Below are 13,539 nucleotides of genomic sequence, written 5' to 3'. Positions count from 1 at the left end.
TTTTAATTTCAATGCTATTTATAGAGGTAGTTTAGATTATTGACACCTGGGGGTAGATTTAATAAGCAGCGGATGCTACTTTCTACGCTCGCTGCTTCTTAACTTATCCGCCACTACTGCAATCATCCCGTTCCAATCCGATCAGGATTATTGACACCCCCTGCTAGCAGCGAATGTGCAGGGGGCGGCATTGCACAACCATTTCACTAGAAATGCTTGTGCAATGTTAAATGCAGACAGCGTATGCTGTCGGCATTTAGCAATGTCGGGCGGACATGATTCTCTACAGCGAATCATGTCATCCTGGCATATGATGAATTGATCCCTAAAGATTTGATTTATACAAACATTTCTCCTAATGTTATCCCTTCAATAAATCATTACTTCCCAAATGTATCATTACATTTATAGTTGATAAAATAAATTATGCTGTATTTGCAATTACGCTCTACTCAGAAATCTGTAGTGTTAATTTTTTGTTTTAATAGTGTCATTTTTATTTAATATTTTTTTAATAAAATTGTTTTTTGTCAGTGACATAAAAAAGGAAGAATACAGGTAAAGCAGCAGATTAATTTAATGTAAAACTAGAGTCCTACTCAGCAGTGCTTACAATTTATAGTAAAAAAAGAAAACATTCTGCAGATTATTACACTTATAATGTAACTTGTACAATTTCACACTGATGAACTGGAGGAGGCTGAAGAATTTCCTTTGTCAAGCTCAGCAGCTAAAAAAAAGAAATACAATATACTTTAATTAACAAACTTTAGCAAAAAAAGAATAAAACCTAAATAAAACATATATATGGACATATACTACAGACCTGAGTAGAGTTAACTAGAGAGAATGAGGTGATGTATAAGATTAAAATAAAAACTATTCTTCAAAATAATATTTGTGTTTTATGAACTATGAACACAGAACTCCTTTCTATATTTGTTATATAACATAGACATATTATAAAAAGGATTACAAACAGTAAACACCTTGTAATTTCATAATTTTTCTGCAATCTTCCAACAGATTAACATATCAGCAGACTATGAACATTATTAGAATAGATTAACACCTTGTTTGTTGCAATTGTTTTTCAATGGTCAAACTCCGTCCTCCCACCACTTTCCTTATTTGGAGAAACCGATCCAGACTTGAGTATAGAGATGTCAGGGCTTACCACTGTCATTAAATTAACCAATTCTCAATTATTTGGTTTCAAGATAAGTTAAAGTGAATGTAAATTTGGATGCTGAAGTGCCTGGTTTTTAAAAATCCGATTAAAAACAGGGGCACTTTAATTCATCAAAATTTACATTTCACTTGTGTTGTGAAAATACTTACCTTTTAATCTTGACAGCCACTCCAGTGATTCCCCCGGTCGTCTCAAGCCTCTTCATACATAAGAAATGACGGACCGGTCATCCTCCAATCACGGCTTCCCCCCCCCCGGGGGAATCAGTGTCTGATTCAACGCTGTGATTGGAGGAAGCCTGATTCCTCATTTTAGACCAGGGAAGAGACTTTGCGACGGGCGGGGGAAGCGATGAAGCGATGCAGTGGCTGCAGGGGCGAAACTACAGGGGGTGCAGAGGTCGCAATTTTTTTACAATAAAAAAAAGTTGACCTGCCACTGCCTGCACTGATATCATGTGAGTGTGAAATTATGCTTCACTAGTGTCTCTGTTTTACCCATTGGTGTTTATGTGTGTGTTTGTGTGTGTGTATGTGTGTATGTATGTGATTGTGTGTGTGTTTATGCATGTATGTGTGTGTGTGTGTGTGTGTATGTTTGTAGAACCAGCAAATTACAGACCTTGTTACTACAGCATGGGGGGGGGGGGGGGTAAACAGTGTCAGTCTATACAGTACCACTATATACAGTACGGGGGGGCTGGACCATGTCACAGACTACTGTGGTCACTTTATAAAGTACTGGGGCGGGTCAGGCCAGCCATCTCACCGACAGATTACAGACTATGTCACTGACTCACTATATACAGTACTGGTGGGTTAAACAGTGTCACTATATACAGTAATAGGGGGTCAGACCATCTCACAGACTGTGGGCACAGGGTACCTCCTTTTGTAGACATGTAAACTGATTCACATTTTTTTACTGTGTTAAATGTAAAAAAAAGAAAAAAAAGATATGTATCAAATTCACTTTTTTTTGGGGTGGGTGGGGGGTAGATTCTTGCACCTGTGCCCTGTGGTTTCTAGTTATGCCTCTGAGCGGCTGTCAAGATTAAAAGGTAAGTGTTTTCACAACATGAGTGAAATGTAAATTTTGATGAATTAAAGTGCCCCTGTTTTTAATCAGATTTTTAAAAACCGGGCACTTTATCATCTAAATTTAAATTCACTTTAAAGGGATATAAAACCTTTTTTTTTTTTTGCTTTCATGATTCAGAGAGAGCATGCAATTTTAAATGACTTTCCAATTTATTTCTGTTATCTAATTAGTTTTGTACTCTTTGTATCCTTTGTTGAAAAGCATACCTAGGTAGACTCAGAAGATACTGATTGGTAGATGCACATTTTTGCCTCTTGTCATTGGCTATCAGCTAGCAAACAGTAGTGCAGTACTCCTCATTTAACAAAGAATACCAAGTGAATAAAGCAGATTAGATAATAGAAGTTAATTGGAAAGTTGTTTAAAAATGAATGATCAATCTGAATCATAGAAAAAAAAAAAATGTATTTGGCTTTCATGTTCCTTTAACACACTGTAAGTTAGGGAGATTTATGTGACACTGTTATGCTTAGAAAGCCTGACGTGCTCTTTTAGTTTTCAGGGCTGACAAATCCACAATTATTAAACTTAAAGGGCCATGATACCCAAATGTTGAAACACTTGAAAGTGATACAGCATAGCTGTAAAAAACGGACTAGAAAATATCACCTGAACATCTCTATGTAAAAAAAGAAAGATATTTTTACCTCAAAATGTCCTAAGTATTCACACTCCCATTATAAAGGACTTTAAGCACAAATCAGTATCCCTGTCCCGGACCAGGCAAGGGAGTGAGCCTCATGCACACTCGTATTAATTTCCCTATTCAGTTTAAGGAAGTTTACTATGAAATCTCATGAGATCACAGTAAATGAGTTCATGACCTCAGCACTGTTGATGCTGATGTGGCTGATTTTAGCATAACTGATTATTATGTCCATTTGAAAATCTGGAAAAGGGAGCAAAATAAAAAATGAAAGTATATTTAAAAATGGTTTTACTGTGCATAAATAAGCATTTTATATTACAATCTCTAAGGGGTAGTACATTTATTGACCAAGCATGAAGAGTTGCAAGACAAATATTGAACTTACTAGCTGTAAGTAAAAGAGTAGGCAAATATAAAACAAGTCCCTGTGCGTTCCCTCGATTCGAAACAGCATCAGAAGTGATGGTGATAAGGATAAACAGCTTCCGTTGTGTGTACAGTCCCAATGGGCTGCAAGAGACTTCTCCTGTTGCGTGTGCAAGAGGATACTCCTCTTGACAAAGTCTGACGAAACAACGAAACCTTGAGGTCATCAGGTCACGTGCTCGGATCCATCACGTACGCACACACAACAGAACATCTCTTGCAGTCCGTTGGACTGTACACACCACGTAGCTGTTTATCCTTATCACCATCACGCCTGATGCAGTTTCGGATCGGGGGAACACACAGGGACTTTTTATATTTGCCTACTCTTTACTTACAGATAGTAAGTTCAATACTTGTCTTGCGCTTTCTTGCTTGTCAATAAATTTACTACCCTTGAAAATAAATTTACTACCTTAGATCAGGATGCACTGTGTTTCTTTTCTTTTAGCCCATCTCCTTTGAGGAATTGCCAGCGTAAGTTTCCTACAACATTCAGCTGCTCCCCAGTGTTCTTCTCGCTATACTCCAAGCACGGCAAAGATAGCATCAACTTTACTTGTGCCAAACTTCAAGCATGGCAAGAAGTATCAACTTTATCTATGCCATATTCCAAAGACGGCATGAAGTGTCTTGCCTTTTTACATTAAATCATCAAAAGATTCTTTATACTTCTGAGTATTGACAGACTACACGGGGTGGTAACTTTTTACTAATTCTTCATTGACTTTGCTTATGTTCATTTTGACATATGTATATATTTGACAACAGTGTGGTACGTGACTCGACTGGGTCTGTTCTTTTTGGGACACCTTTGTGTGCCCTTTTATGCTTATTATTTATTTTTATGTTACTGTTTTATCTATCTATCTATCTAGATAGAGAGCACTGGGTATTATGTTGTGGTTATATTACAATCTCTGAGTATTTATTTTTCCTTTAACCCTGGTCACATTTACTACACAGTTGCACTACCTATCGGCTAGATTACGAGTTTTGCTGTATGAGTGAAAAAGCAGTGTTAAGGCTCATAACGCTGCTTTTTCACTACCGCTGGTATTACGAGTCTTGCAGGTTTAGAGGCACAGCACACTTTTTTGGCCTTAACTCAAATTTGTGTAAAGTTTTTTTTCAATGGGACTTCCATAGCGCCGATATTACAAGCTTTTTCTGAAAGGCCAAAAAGTGAGTGGTAAGCAGCCTATCCCGCAAGATTCGTAATGCAATCTAAAGTCAGTAGTTATGAGTTTTACACTACAAAGCTGTAGCATAAAACTCATAACTAAAATGTTAAAAAGTACGCTAACACCCATAAACTACCTATTAACCCCTAAACTGAGCCCCTGCCGCATCGCAAACACTAAAATAAAATTATTAACCCCTAATTTGCCGCTCCCGACATCGCCGCCACTATAATAAACATAGTAACCCCTAAACCGCCGCACTCCCGCATCACAAACATTAGTTAAATATTATTAACCCCTAATCTGCTGCCCCTAACATCACCACCACCTACCTACATTATTAACCCCTAATCTGCCGCCCCAACATCGCCGCCACTATACTAAATGTATTAACCCCTAAACCTAAGTCTAACCCTAACACCCCGTAACTTAAATAAAATTAAAATAAATCTAAATAAAACCTACTATTAATAACTAAATAATAACTAATTACACCTAATCTAATAGCCCTATCAAAATAAAAAAAAGCCCCCCCAAAATAAAAAAAAAAACCCTAGCCTAAACTAAACTACCATAGTTTAGTTTAGAAAGAAAGAAATAAGCTCTTTTACCCCCCCAACAGTAAAACCCACCACTCACACAACCAAACACCCCCAAAAAAATCCTAACTAAAAAAAACCTAAGCTCCCCATTGCCCTGAAAGGGGCATTTGGATGGGCATTGCCCTTAAATGGGCATTTAGCTCTTTTTCAATTGCCCAAACCCTAATCTAAAAAATAAAACCCACCCAATAAACACTTAAAAAAACCTAACACTAACCCCCGAAAAACCACTTACAGTTTTTGAAGACCAGACGTCCAACCTAAACGAAGCCTGGAGAACTCATCATCCAAGCGGCAAGAAGTCCTCAATGAAGCCGGGAGAAGTCTTCATCCTAGCTGGCAGAAGTGGTCCTCCAGACGGGCAGAAGTCTTCATCCAGACGGCATCTTCTATCTTCATCCATCCAGCGCGGAGCGGATCCATCTTCAAGACATCCGGCGCGAAGCATCCTCTTCAATCGAAGTCTTCTTCCCGAATGAAGGTTCCTTTAAGTGACGTCATCCAAGATGGCGTCCCTTGAATTCTGATTGCGAGCTCAATCCCATTGGCAGATTGGCTCAGCCAATAGGATTGAAGCTCAATCCTATTGACTGATTGCATCAGCCAATAGGATTTTTTCACCTTTAATTACAATTGGCTGATAGAATTCTATCAGCCAATCAGAATCTAAGGGACGCCATCTTGGATGACATCACTTAAAGGAACCTTCATTCGGGAAGAAGACTTCGATTAAAGAGGATGCTCCACGCCGGATGTCTTGAAGATGGACCCGCGCCGGATGGATGAAGATAGAAGATGCCGTCTGGATGAAGACTTCTGCCTGTCTGGAGGACCACTTCTGCCGGCTTGGATGAAGACTTCTCTCGGCTTCGTTTAGGATGGATGTCTGGTCTTCAAAACTGTAAGTGGATCTTCGGGGTTAGTGTTAGGTTTTTTTAAGGGTTTATTGGGTGGGTTTTATTTTTAGATTAGGGTTTGGGCAATTCAAAAAGAGCTAAATGCCCTTTTAAGGGCAATGCCCATCCAAATGCCCTTTTCAGGGCAATGGGGAACTTAGGTTTTTTTTTAGTTAGGATTTTTTATGGGTGTTTGGTTGTGTGGGTGGTGGGTTTTACTGTTGGGGGGGTGTTTGTATTATTTTTTACAGGTAAAAGAACTGATTTCTTTGGGGCAATGCCCTGCAAAATGCCATTTTAAGGGCTATTGGTAGTTTAGTTTAGGCTAGGGTTTTTTTTACTTTGGGGGGGGCTTTTTTTTATTTTGATAGGGCTATTAGATTAGGTGTAATTAGTTTAAATATCTGATAATTTCTTTTTTTTATTTGTGTAATTTAGTGTTTGTTTGTTTTTGTAATTTAGGTAATTGTATTTAATTTAGGTAATTTATTAATTGTAGTGTAAGGTTAGGTGTTAGTGTAAGACAGGTTAAGTTTTAATTTACAGGTAATTTGTATTTATTTTAGCTAGGTAGTTAGTAAATAGTTAATAACTATTTAGTAACTATTCTACCTAGTTAAAATAAATACAAACTTGCCTGTGAAATAAAAATAAACCCTAAGCTAGATACAATGTAAACTATTAGTTATATTGTAGCTAGCTTAGGGTTTATTTTATAGGTAAGTATTTAGTTTTAAATAGGAATAATGTAGGTAATGATAGTATGTTTTATTTAGATTTATTTTAATTATATTTAAGTTAGGGGGTGTTAGGGTTAGACTTAGGTTTAGGGGTTAATTCATTAGTATAGTGGCGGCGACGTTGGGGGGCGGCAGATTAGGGGTTAATAATATTTAACTAGTGTTTGTGATGCAGGAGTGCGGGCGGTTTAGGGGTTAATAGTTTATTATAGTGGCAGCGATGTCCGTAGCGGCAGATTAGGGGTTAATAAGTATAATGTAGGTGTCTGCGATGTCAGGGGCGGCAGATTAGGGGTTAATAAGTGTAAGATTAGGGGTGTTAACTCGGGTTCCATGTTAGGGTGTTAGGTGTAAACATAAATTTTGTTTCCCATAGGAATCAATGGGGCTGCGTTACCGGGCTTTACTCGGCTTTTTTGCAGGTGTTAGACTTTTTTTCAGCAGACTCTCCCCATTGATGTCTATGGGGAAATTGTCACGAGCACGTAAAACCAGCTCACCGCAGCTTTCAGCAGCGCTGGTATTGGAGTGCGGTATGGAGCACAATTTTGCTCTATGCTCACTTCTTGCCTGCTAACGCCGGGTTTTTGTAAACCTGTAATTACCAGCGCTGTAGGGAAGTGAGTGGTGACAATAACGTGCAAGTTAGCACCGCACCCCTCATAACGCAAAACACCGGAATCTAGCCGTATGTGAATAGGACCCAATTTCTCTTATCATATTGAGATAAAAACAAAATATGTAATTTCTAGACATGGGCAAAATTTTGGAATCTGCACGGCAGCTATTTTTTCACCATCACTGCATTAAAAGATACTGCACAAATTTGAAAAAAAAGTCATATTATTTTGGTAAATATTTGAACAAAAGAAAGTTAAAAAGGGATTTACAAATATGCTTATTACAAGTGGTGCGTACAATTTTGTTACATTGGTGAGTTTATTCTCTTTCCATCTTGGATTTATTGAGGATAAAGGCATTGTCAGATGCAATGTTAACAATGCTGAATAAAATAGCCATTTGGTTACTGTTTTTCTGTTGCATATACAGCAAGAATATCTACTCATTTCTTCCAGATATCTTGAATAGGAACACGTTTCAGAATGCATCCTCCCTGCTCTGGTAGATTTATTAAAACAGGTCACTTAGAAAATATTTCTGCCAGCCTCTTTATAGCATAAACTCTTTGTTGGTTCCCCAAAAGTTGTGTAAACTCCAGCTAACAGCAAGTTCTCTATGTCTTTCCAGTTTTGACCAGAAACTCTTAAGGCTAAATTTATTAAAGGGATACTAAACCCAAATTTGATGATTCAGATAGAGCATAACATTTAAAGCAACCTTCTAATTGACTTCTTTAATAAATTTGTCTTCGTTCTCTTGCTATCTTTATTTAAAAAGCAAAAATGTAAAGTTAAGGAGCCTGCCCATTTTAGGTTCTGTACCCTGGAAAGTGCTTGGTTATTGGTGGCTACATTTAGCCACCAATAAGCAAGCGTGACCCAGGTTCTGAACCAAACCTAAGCTTTACATTCTTGCTTTTTAAATAAAGTTAACAAGAGAAAGAAGAAAAATCAATAGTAGGAGTAAATTAGAAAGTTGCTTAAAATTGCCTGCTCTATCTGAATCATGAAAGAAGAAAAAAAAAATGGGTTTAGCATCTTTTTTCTCTCTCACTACTTGCAAACCTGTCCACCTGGAGGGATAGTAAATTTTGTCCTAAGACTTTCAATAGTTACTATTTTTTATCATTTTTAATTGTAGAATATGATATATGTTTGATTGTACTTTTTTTTATAACTGTTATTCTTGCACAACTTTACTTTTAAAGGCATGACATGAAACCCAAAATGTTTCTTTTATGATTCAGACAGAGCATACAATTATATAGTGTCATATAGTGCTGTAGTCCCCTTGCACACTCCTGAACTTATCTTCCTGTTTTTAAACAAAGGATACCAAGAAAACAAATAACATTTGATAAAATTGGAAAGTTGATTAAAATTACATGCTCTGAATCATGAAAGACTTTTTTTAGGTTTTATGTCTCTATAAACAGTATGGGATTGTAATGTAAAATGTATTTGTGTAGTTAAAATAATTAAATATATTTTCAATATTTATTTTGCCCCCTTTTCCAGTAATTTAACTCTGAAAATTGTTGGTTTTGTAAATTCCACAGAGTTTCTATAAAGTAATATTTTTAAGCACTTTAAAGTGATGCAGCATAGCTGTAAAAAGATGACTAGAAAATGTCACTTGGAAATCTATATGTATATGTATAAAAAGAAAAATAAATCCTCAGTAGCCAAATCATCACATTGTAAAGAAACTTTAAGCAGCCAATCACGACTAGTTCAAACATGGTGGCACCCAACTAAAGTGCTTTATAGAAACTAAACCTTTACAATAAAATTTTCAATATTTAAACAACTAATATAATTGTAAAAATACGTTATTTTAAGGCTAATCTTTGCTTTAATTACATTATCATGCCACGTATGTATTTAATAATCAATATAAATTGTTATCATAAAGTGTATAAAAAATATATACACATATATATACTATATATATATATATATATATATATATATATATATATATAGTATATATATATATATATATATATATATATATATATATATATATATATATATATATATATATATATATATATATATATATATATAAAAATATGTGAAAAAATATTTAGAAAGAGGATACACTGTCCTGATTCTTTTAGATTTTCCTTATTCTTTCAAACTTTCTCCACCATCCCTCCTCATGAAAAATAAGAGAGAGATACACAATAGTACTACAATCCTGTTAGGCTTCTTAATTGGTTGTGGCAACTTTACAAGTTGTTACTCATGTGGTTTAGAGCTTTGTGTATAAAGCTCACACATATACAGCACTGTTATGTTTGGCGCATAACCTGCCTTCCACTCGGCATCCGCTAAAAACTTTTATTATAAAAACACAAAATAGAACTCACAGTTTTTAGCACATTAATAGACATCTATGGGACATAATAGTGAATAAACCTTACTAAAGGTCATATAACCCTTTTAGTAATACTGGTCCAAAACACCTCAATGTTCAATGTCCTAGTGCAAAGATTGTGGTTGAGTTCAAATTAGTTAACCCAACACGTGTTTTGCCTCCTGCTTTGTCAAGGATGTATTTAATGTTTAACATCCATTTACATTTTCCGTAGAAAGGTGGCATTGTTGAGATAGATCTAACATCCATGGTATTTTATAACGCTTTTGAAAGGGAGCAGAATATATGTATATGTTTATGTTACCTAAGTCTATATCAGCAGAAAGTTGTATGCACGATAAAAGATATCACCAAACCATTGATAATGTTTAAAGGAACAGTCTAGTCAAATATAAAATTTCATGATTCAGATAGGGCATGTAATGTAAACAACTTTACAAATTACTTTTATCATCAAATTTGCTTTGTACTCCTGTATTTTTGTTGAAAGCCAAATCTAGGTAGTCTCATGCTAATTTCTAAGACCTTGAAGGCCGTCTCTTATCTCAGTGCATTTTAACAGTTTTTTACAGCTACACAGCACTAGTTTATGTGGTGTGCCATATAGATAACATTGTGCTCACTCCCAAAGAGGTATTTATGAGTCAGCACTGATTGGCTGAAATGCAAGTCTGTTAAAAGAGCTGAAATAAAAGGGGCAGTCTGCAGAGGCTTAAACACAAGGTAATGCCAGAGGTAAAAAGTATATTAATATAACCGTGTTGGCTATGAAATGGGGGAATAGGTAATAAAGGGATTATCTATCTTTTTAAACAATAACATTTCTGGAGTAGACTGTCCCTTTAAAAAAGCATTGTCACAAAAGTAAACATTTTGCACAGGTACTTCTATTCTATTCAAACTGGATTTGTTGTTGTACATTCAAATTAGCCTTATTTGTTTGTTCAATTTACAACATTTGTCTAATTTTTGATATGTGGTATCTGGAGACACACATCATTAAAGAGGATAGCGATTAATAAATATACCTCAGTTTATGGTTTCTGTAAACTAGTTTATCCTCTTCTACTGCCTGTTTCTGCATTTATCTCCTAAAATTCCCTTTCCATTTCATGTACATCTCTCCTTATCCTGGGGTAAAGCACTAGGTCTGGAAAAATGGTTTGCCTTGCAAATTCAAAGCAGGTGGGGATATCTGAATAGCTGATCTGAGGTGTAATATTTAGTGTTGTAGTATCTGATCTGAGGTCATATTTTTTGGTCATTCTAAATAATTTGACTGTATTGCAGAATTATAAAAAGCAAATAAAAAAGGCTAACCAAGACTATTAAATTAAAGACAATCAGCAAAATTACAAGTTGTGCGGTACGGCTATACCACTGAAAAATTGGCCATTGCGTGCGGAATATGCAGGTCTCTCGTATTACAAGTCGCAGCGGTACAGCTATACTGATCGCATTTTAGCCTTTACACAACTTTCCATTCCGCACTCAAAAAATGGCTTTTGAGTGCAGAATTTTCATTGCACCTGTATTACAGGTTGTGCGGTCTGGCTATAACGCTAGCGTTATAGCTTATACCTCTGCGATCCATTCCGCTATCTGAGACCAAATGTTACAAAGTACACTAACACCCATAAACTACCTATTAACCCTTAAATGGCCACCCCTGCATTGCAAATAATATATTAAACCTATTAACCCCTAACCTGCCAACCCCCCACATAACCAACACTAAATAAACCTAGCAACCCATAAACCGCCGACCCCCCACATCGCCAACACTAAATAAACCCATCAACCCTTAAACCTCCCCCCACATCGCTACTACTAAAATAAACCTATTAACCCCTAAACCGCCAGCCCCCCACATCGCTACTACTAAACTAAAACTATTGACCCCTAAACCACCATCCCCCACAACACAATAAACCTAATTAAACTGTTAACCTCTAAACCGCCATCCCCCACAACGCAAATAACAAATTTAATCACTAAGCCCCCTAACCTAACACCCCTTAAATTAAACCTAATTACATAAAATAAAAAAATACTAAGTTAAAATTAAAACGATTACTCCGAGAGAGGAGAGATCCCTCACGCACTCTAGAAAGGCGTCTCTCTTCTCTGGTCTTGATGATAGGTTTGACAGGAGGAATCTGCCCCATGGCGCATGAGTCTTGAACCCTATCCTGTAACCCTGGGCGATAACCTCCAGAACCCAAGGGTCCTAAACGTCTCTTATCCAAGAAAAAAGATAGTCTGCCCCCTACGCAATCCAGAGACGGATCAGGGGCCGCCCCTTCATGCCGATTTTGTCTTGGCGAGCTTTTTGCTCTGCTTGGCTTTGTTCCAAGATTGAGCTGGATTCCAAGATCCCTTGGACTCCTCGGTTTTTGCGGCAGGCTGCTGGCATTGGGACTTTTCCGAACAAAAGGGATGAAAAGTAGACCCCTTAGGCTTATTCTTCTTATCCTGCGGTAGGAAAGCACCCTTGCCTCCCGTGACCGTGTATATGATAGAGTCTAGGCATGGACCAAAAAGAACTTTCCCCTGAAATGGGAGGGAAAGCAATCTAGACTTAGAAGTCATGTCAGCAGACCACGACTTTAACCACAGAGCCCTACGGGCTAGAACAGAAAAACCTGATGTCTTGGCATTCAGGCGAATAATATGCATATTTGCATCACTGATGAATGAATAAGTTACCCTTAAGGCCTTAATCCGTTCCTGTATCTCCTCGAGGGGAGTCTCCACCTCGACCATAGCTGACAGAGCATCACACCAGTGGGTAGAAGCTCAAGCCACTGCGCTGACCACCGCTGCCGGTTGAAAAACTAACCCCGTGAGTTGAAACATCTTTCTCAACATAAATTCCAATTTTTGTACCCATGGGGCTCCTTGAACAAATAGCTATCTTTGAGCGGAATAGTAGTGCGCTTAGCGAGCGTGGATATAGTACCATCCACCTTAGGGATGGCCCCCCACAGCTCAAGCTGCGAGTCCGGAACGGGGAACAGTTTTTTTAAAAGAAGTAGAGGGGGAAAAGGACGAGCTTAGTTTCTCCCATTCATTCTTGATAATATTAGCCATCTTAACGGCGACAGGGAAGGTGTGAGGCACGACCCTGTCCTCGTAAACCCTATCTAGTTTAGGGATCGAAGGTTCCTCCGGCAGTTTCGGTTCCAGAACCTCTAATGTAGTAAGCACCTCTTTCAGCAGAAAGCGCAAATGCTCCATCTTAAACTTAAAGTCTGGCTCCTCTGCAACCGGAGGTCTAGATGTCACCAATTCCGACCCAGAAAGAGCGTCCTCCGAAGAGTCAGAGTTATCCTCATCTGCGGATAATCTGTCAGAGATATCCAACGGAGCAGATGACCCCTGGGACGGATAGCTATGTTTAACCTTTCGCTTGCGCTTAGCAATGCGTGACAAGGCATTGAAGGCCGCAGAAACCACTGTCTGTTACTGATTAGCGAAGCCTGCGGCTAAAGGGACCCTCCCGCGGGAGGTTTAGTAGTGCCCTGGGAAGCTGCATGTGTAATCGGAGATGAATGCAGGGAACGCACATCGCGGGACGGAGAACCCTCAGAGGTGGACGGCTCAGTTGTACTAAATATCTTATTCTTTTTAGATATTGCAATCTTATCAAAGCATGTGTAACATAGTTGTGCAGGCAGATCAACCGGAACCTCCTCACAATAAACACAGTTATTAGATTTGGATAAAGAGGGAGTACCCTCCAA

At 37.7% G+C, this 13,539-nt stretch overlaps 1 protein-coding gene across 1 annotated transcript in view; it reads right to left on the bottom strand.

Moving 5' to 3' along the window:
* Window positions 1-559: 559 nt before the first annotated feature.
* Window positions 560-13,539, bottom strand: part of LOC128647269 (zinc-alpha-2-glycoprotein) — a 136,228-nt gene continuing 123,248 nt past the window's right edge. The window contains exon 7 of the mRNA XM_053700062.1: window positions 560-730. Within this exon, the coding sequence (XP_053556037.1) occupies window positions 678-730 (53 nt within the window). The 3' untranslated portion in view covers window positions 560-677. The remainder of the gene's footprint in view (window positions 731-13,539) is intronic.

The sequence above is a fragment of the Bombina bombina genome, chromosome 2 (genome assembly GCF_027579735.1).
Source record: "Bombina bombina isolate aBomBom1 chromosome 2, aBomBom1.pri, whole genome shotgun sequence".
Lineage (NCBI taxonomy): Eukaryota > Metazoa > Chordata > Amphibia > Anura > Bombinatoridae > Bombina > Bombina bombina.
Note: the sequence above shows the minus strand (reverse complement) of the source record. Positions and strands in the feature narration are given on the sequence as shown.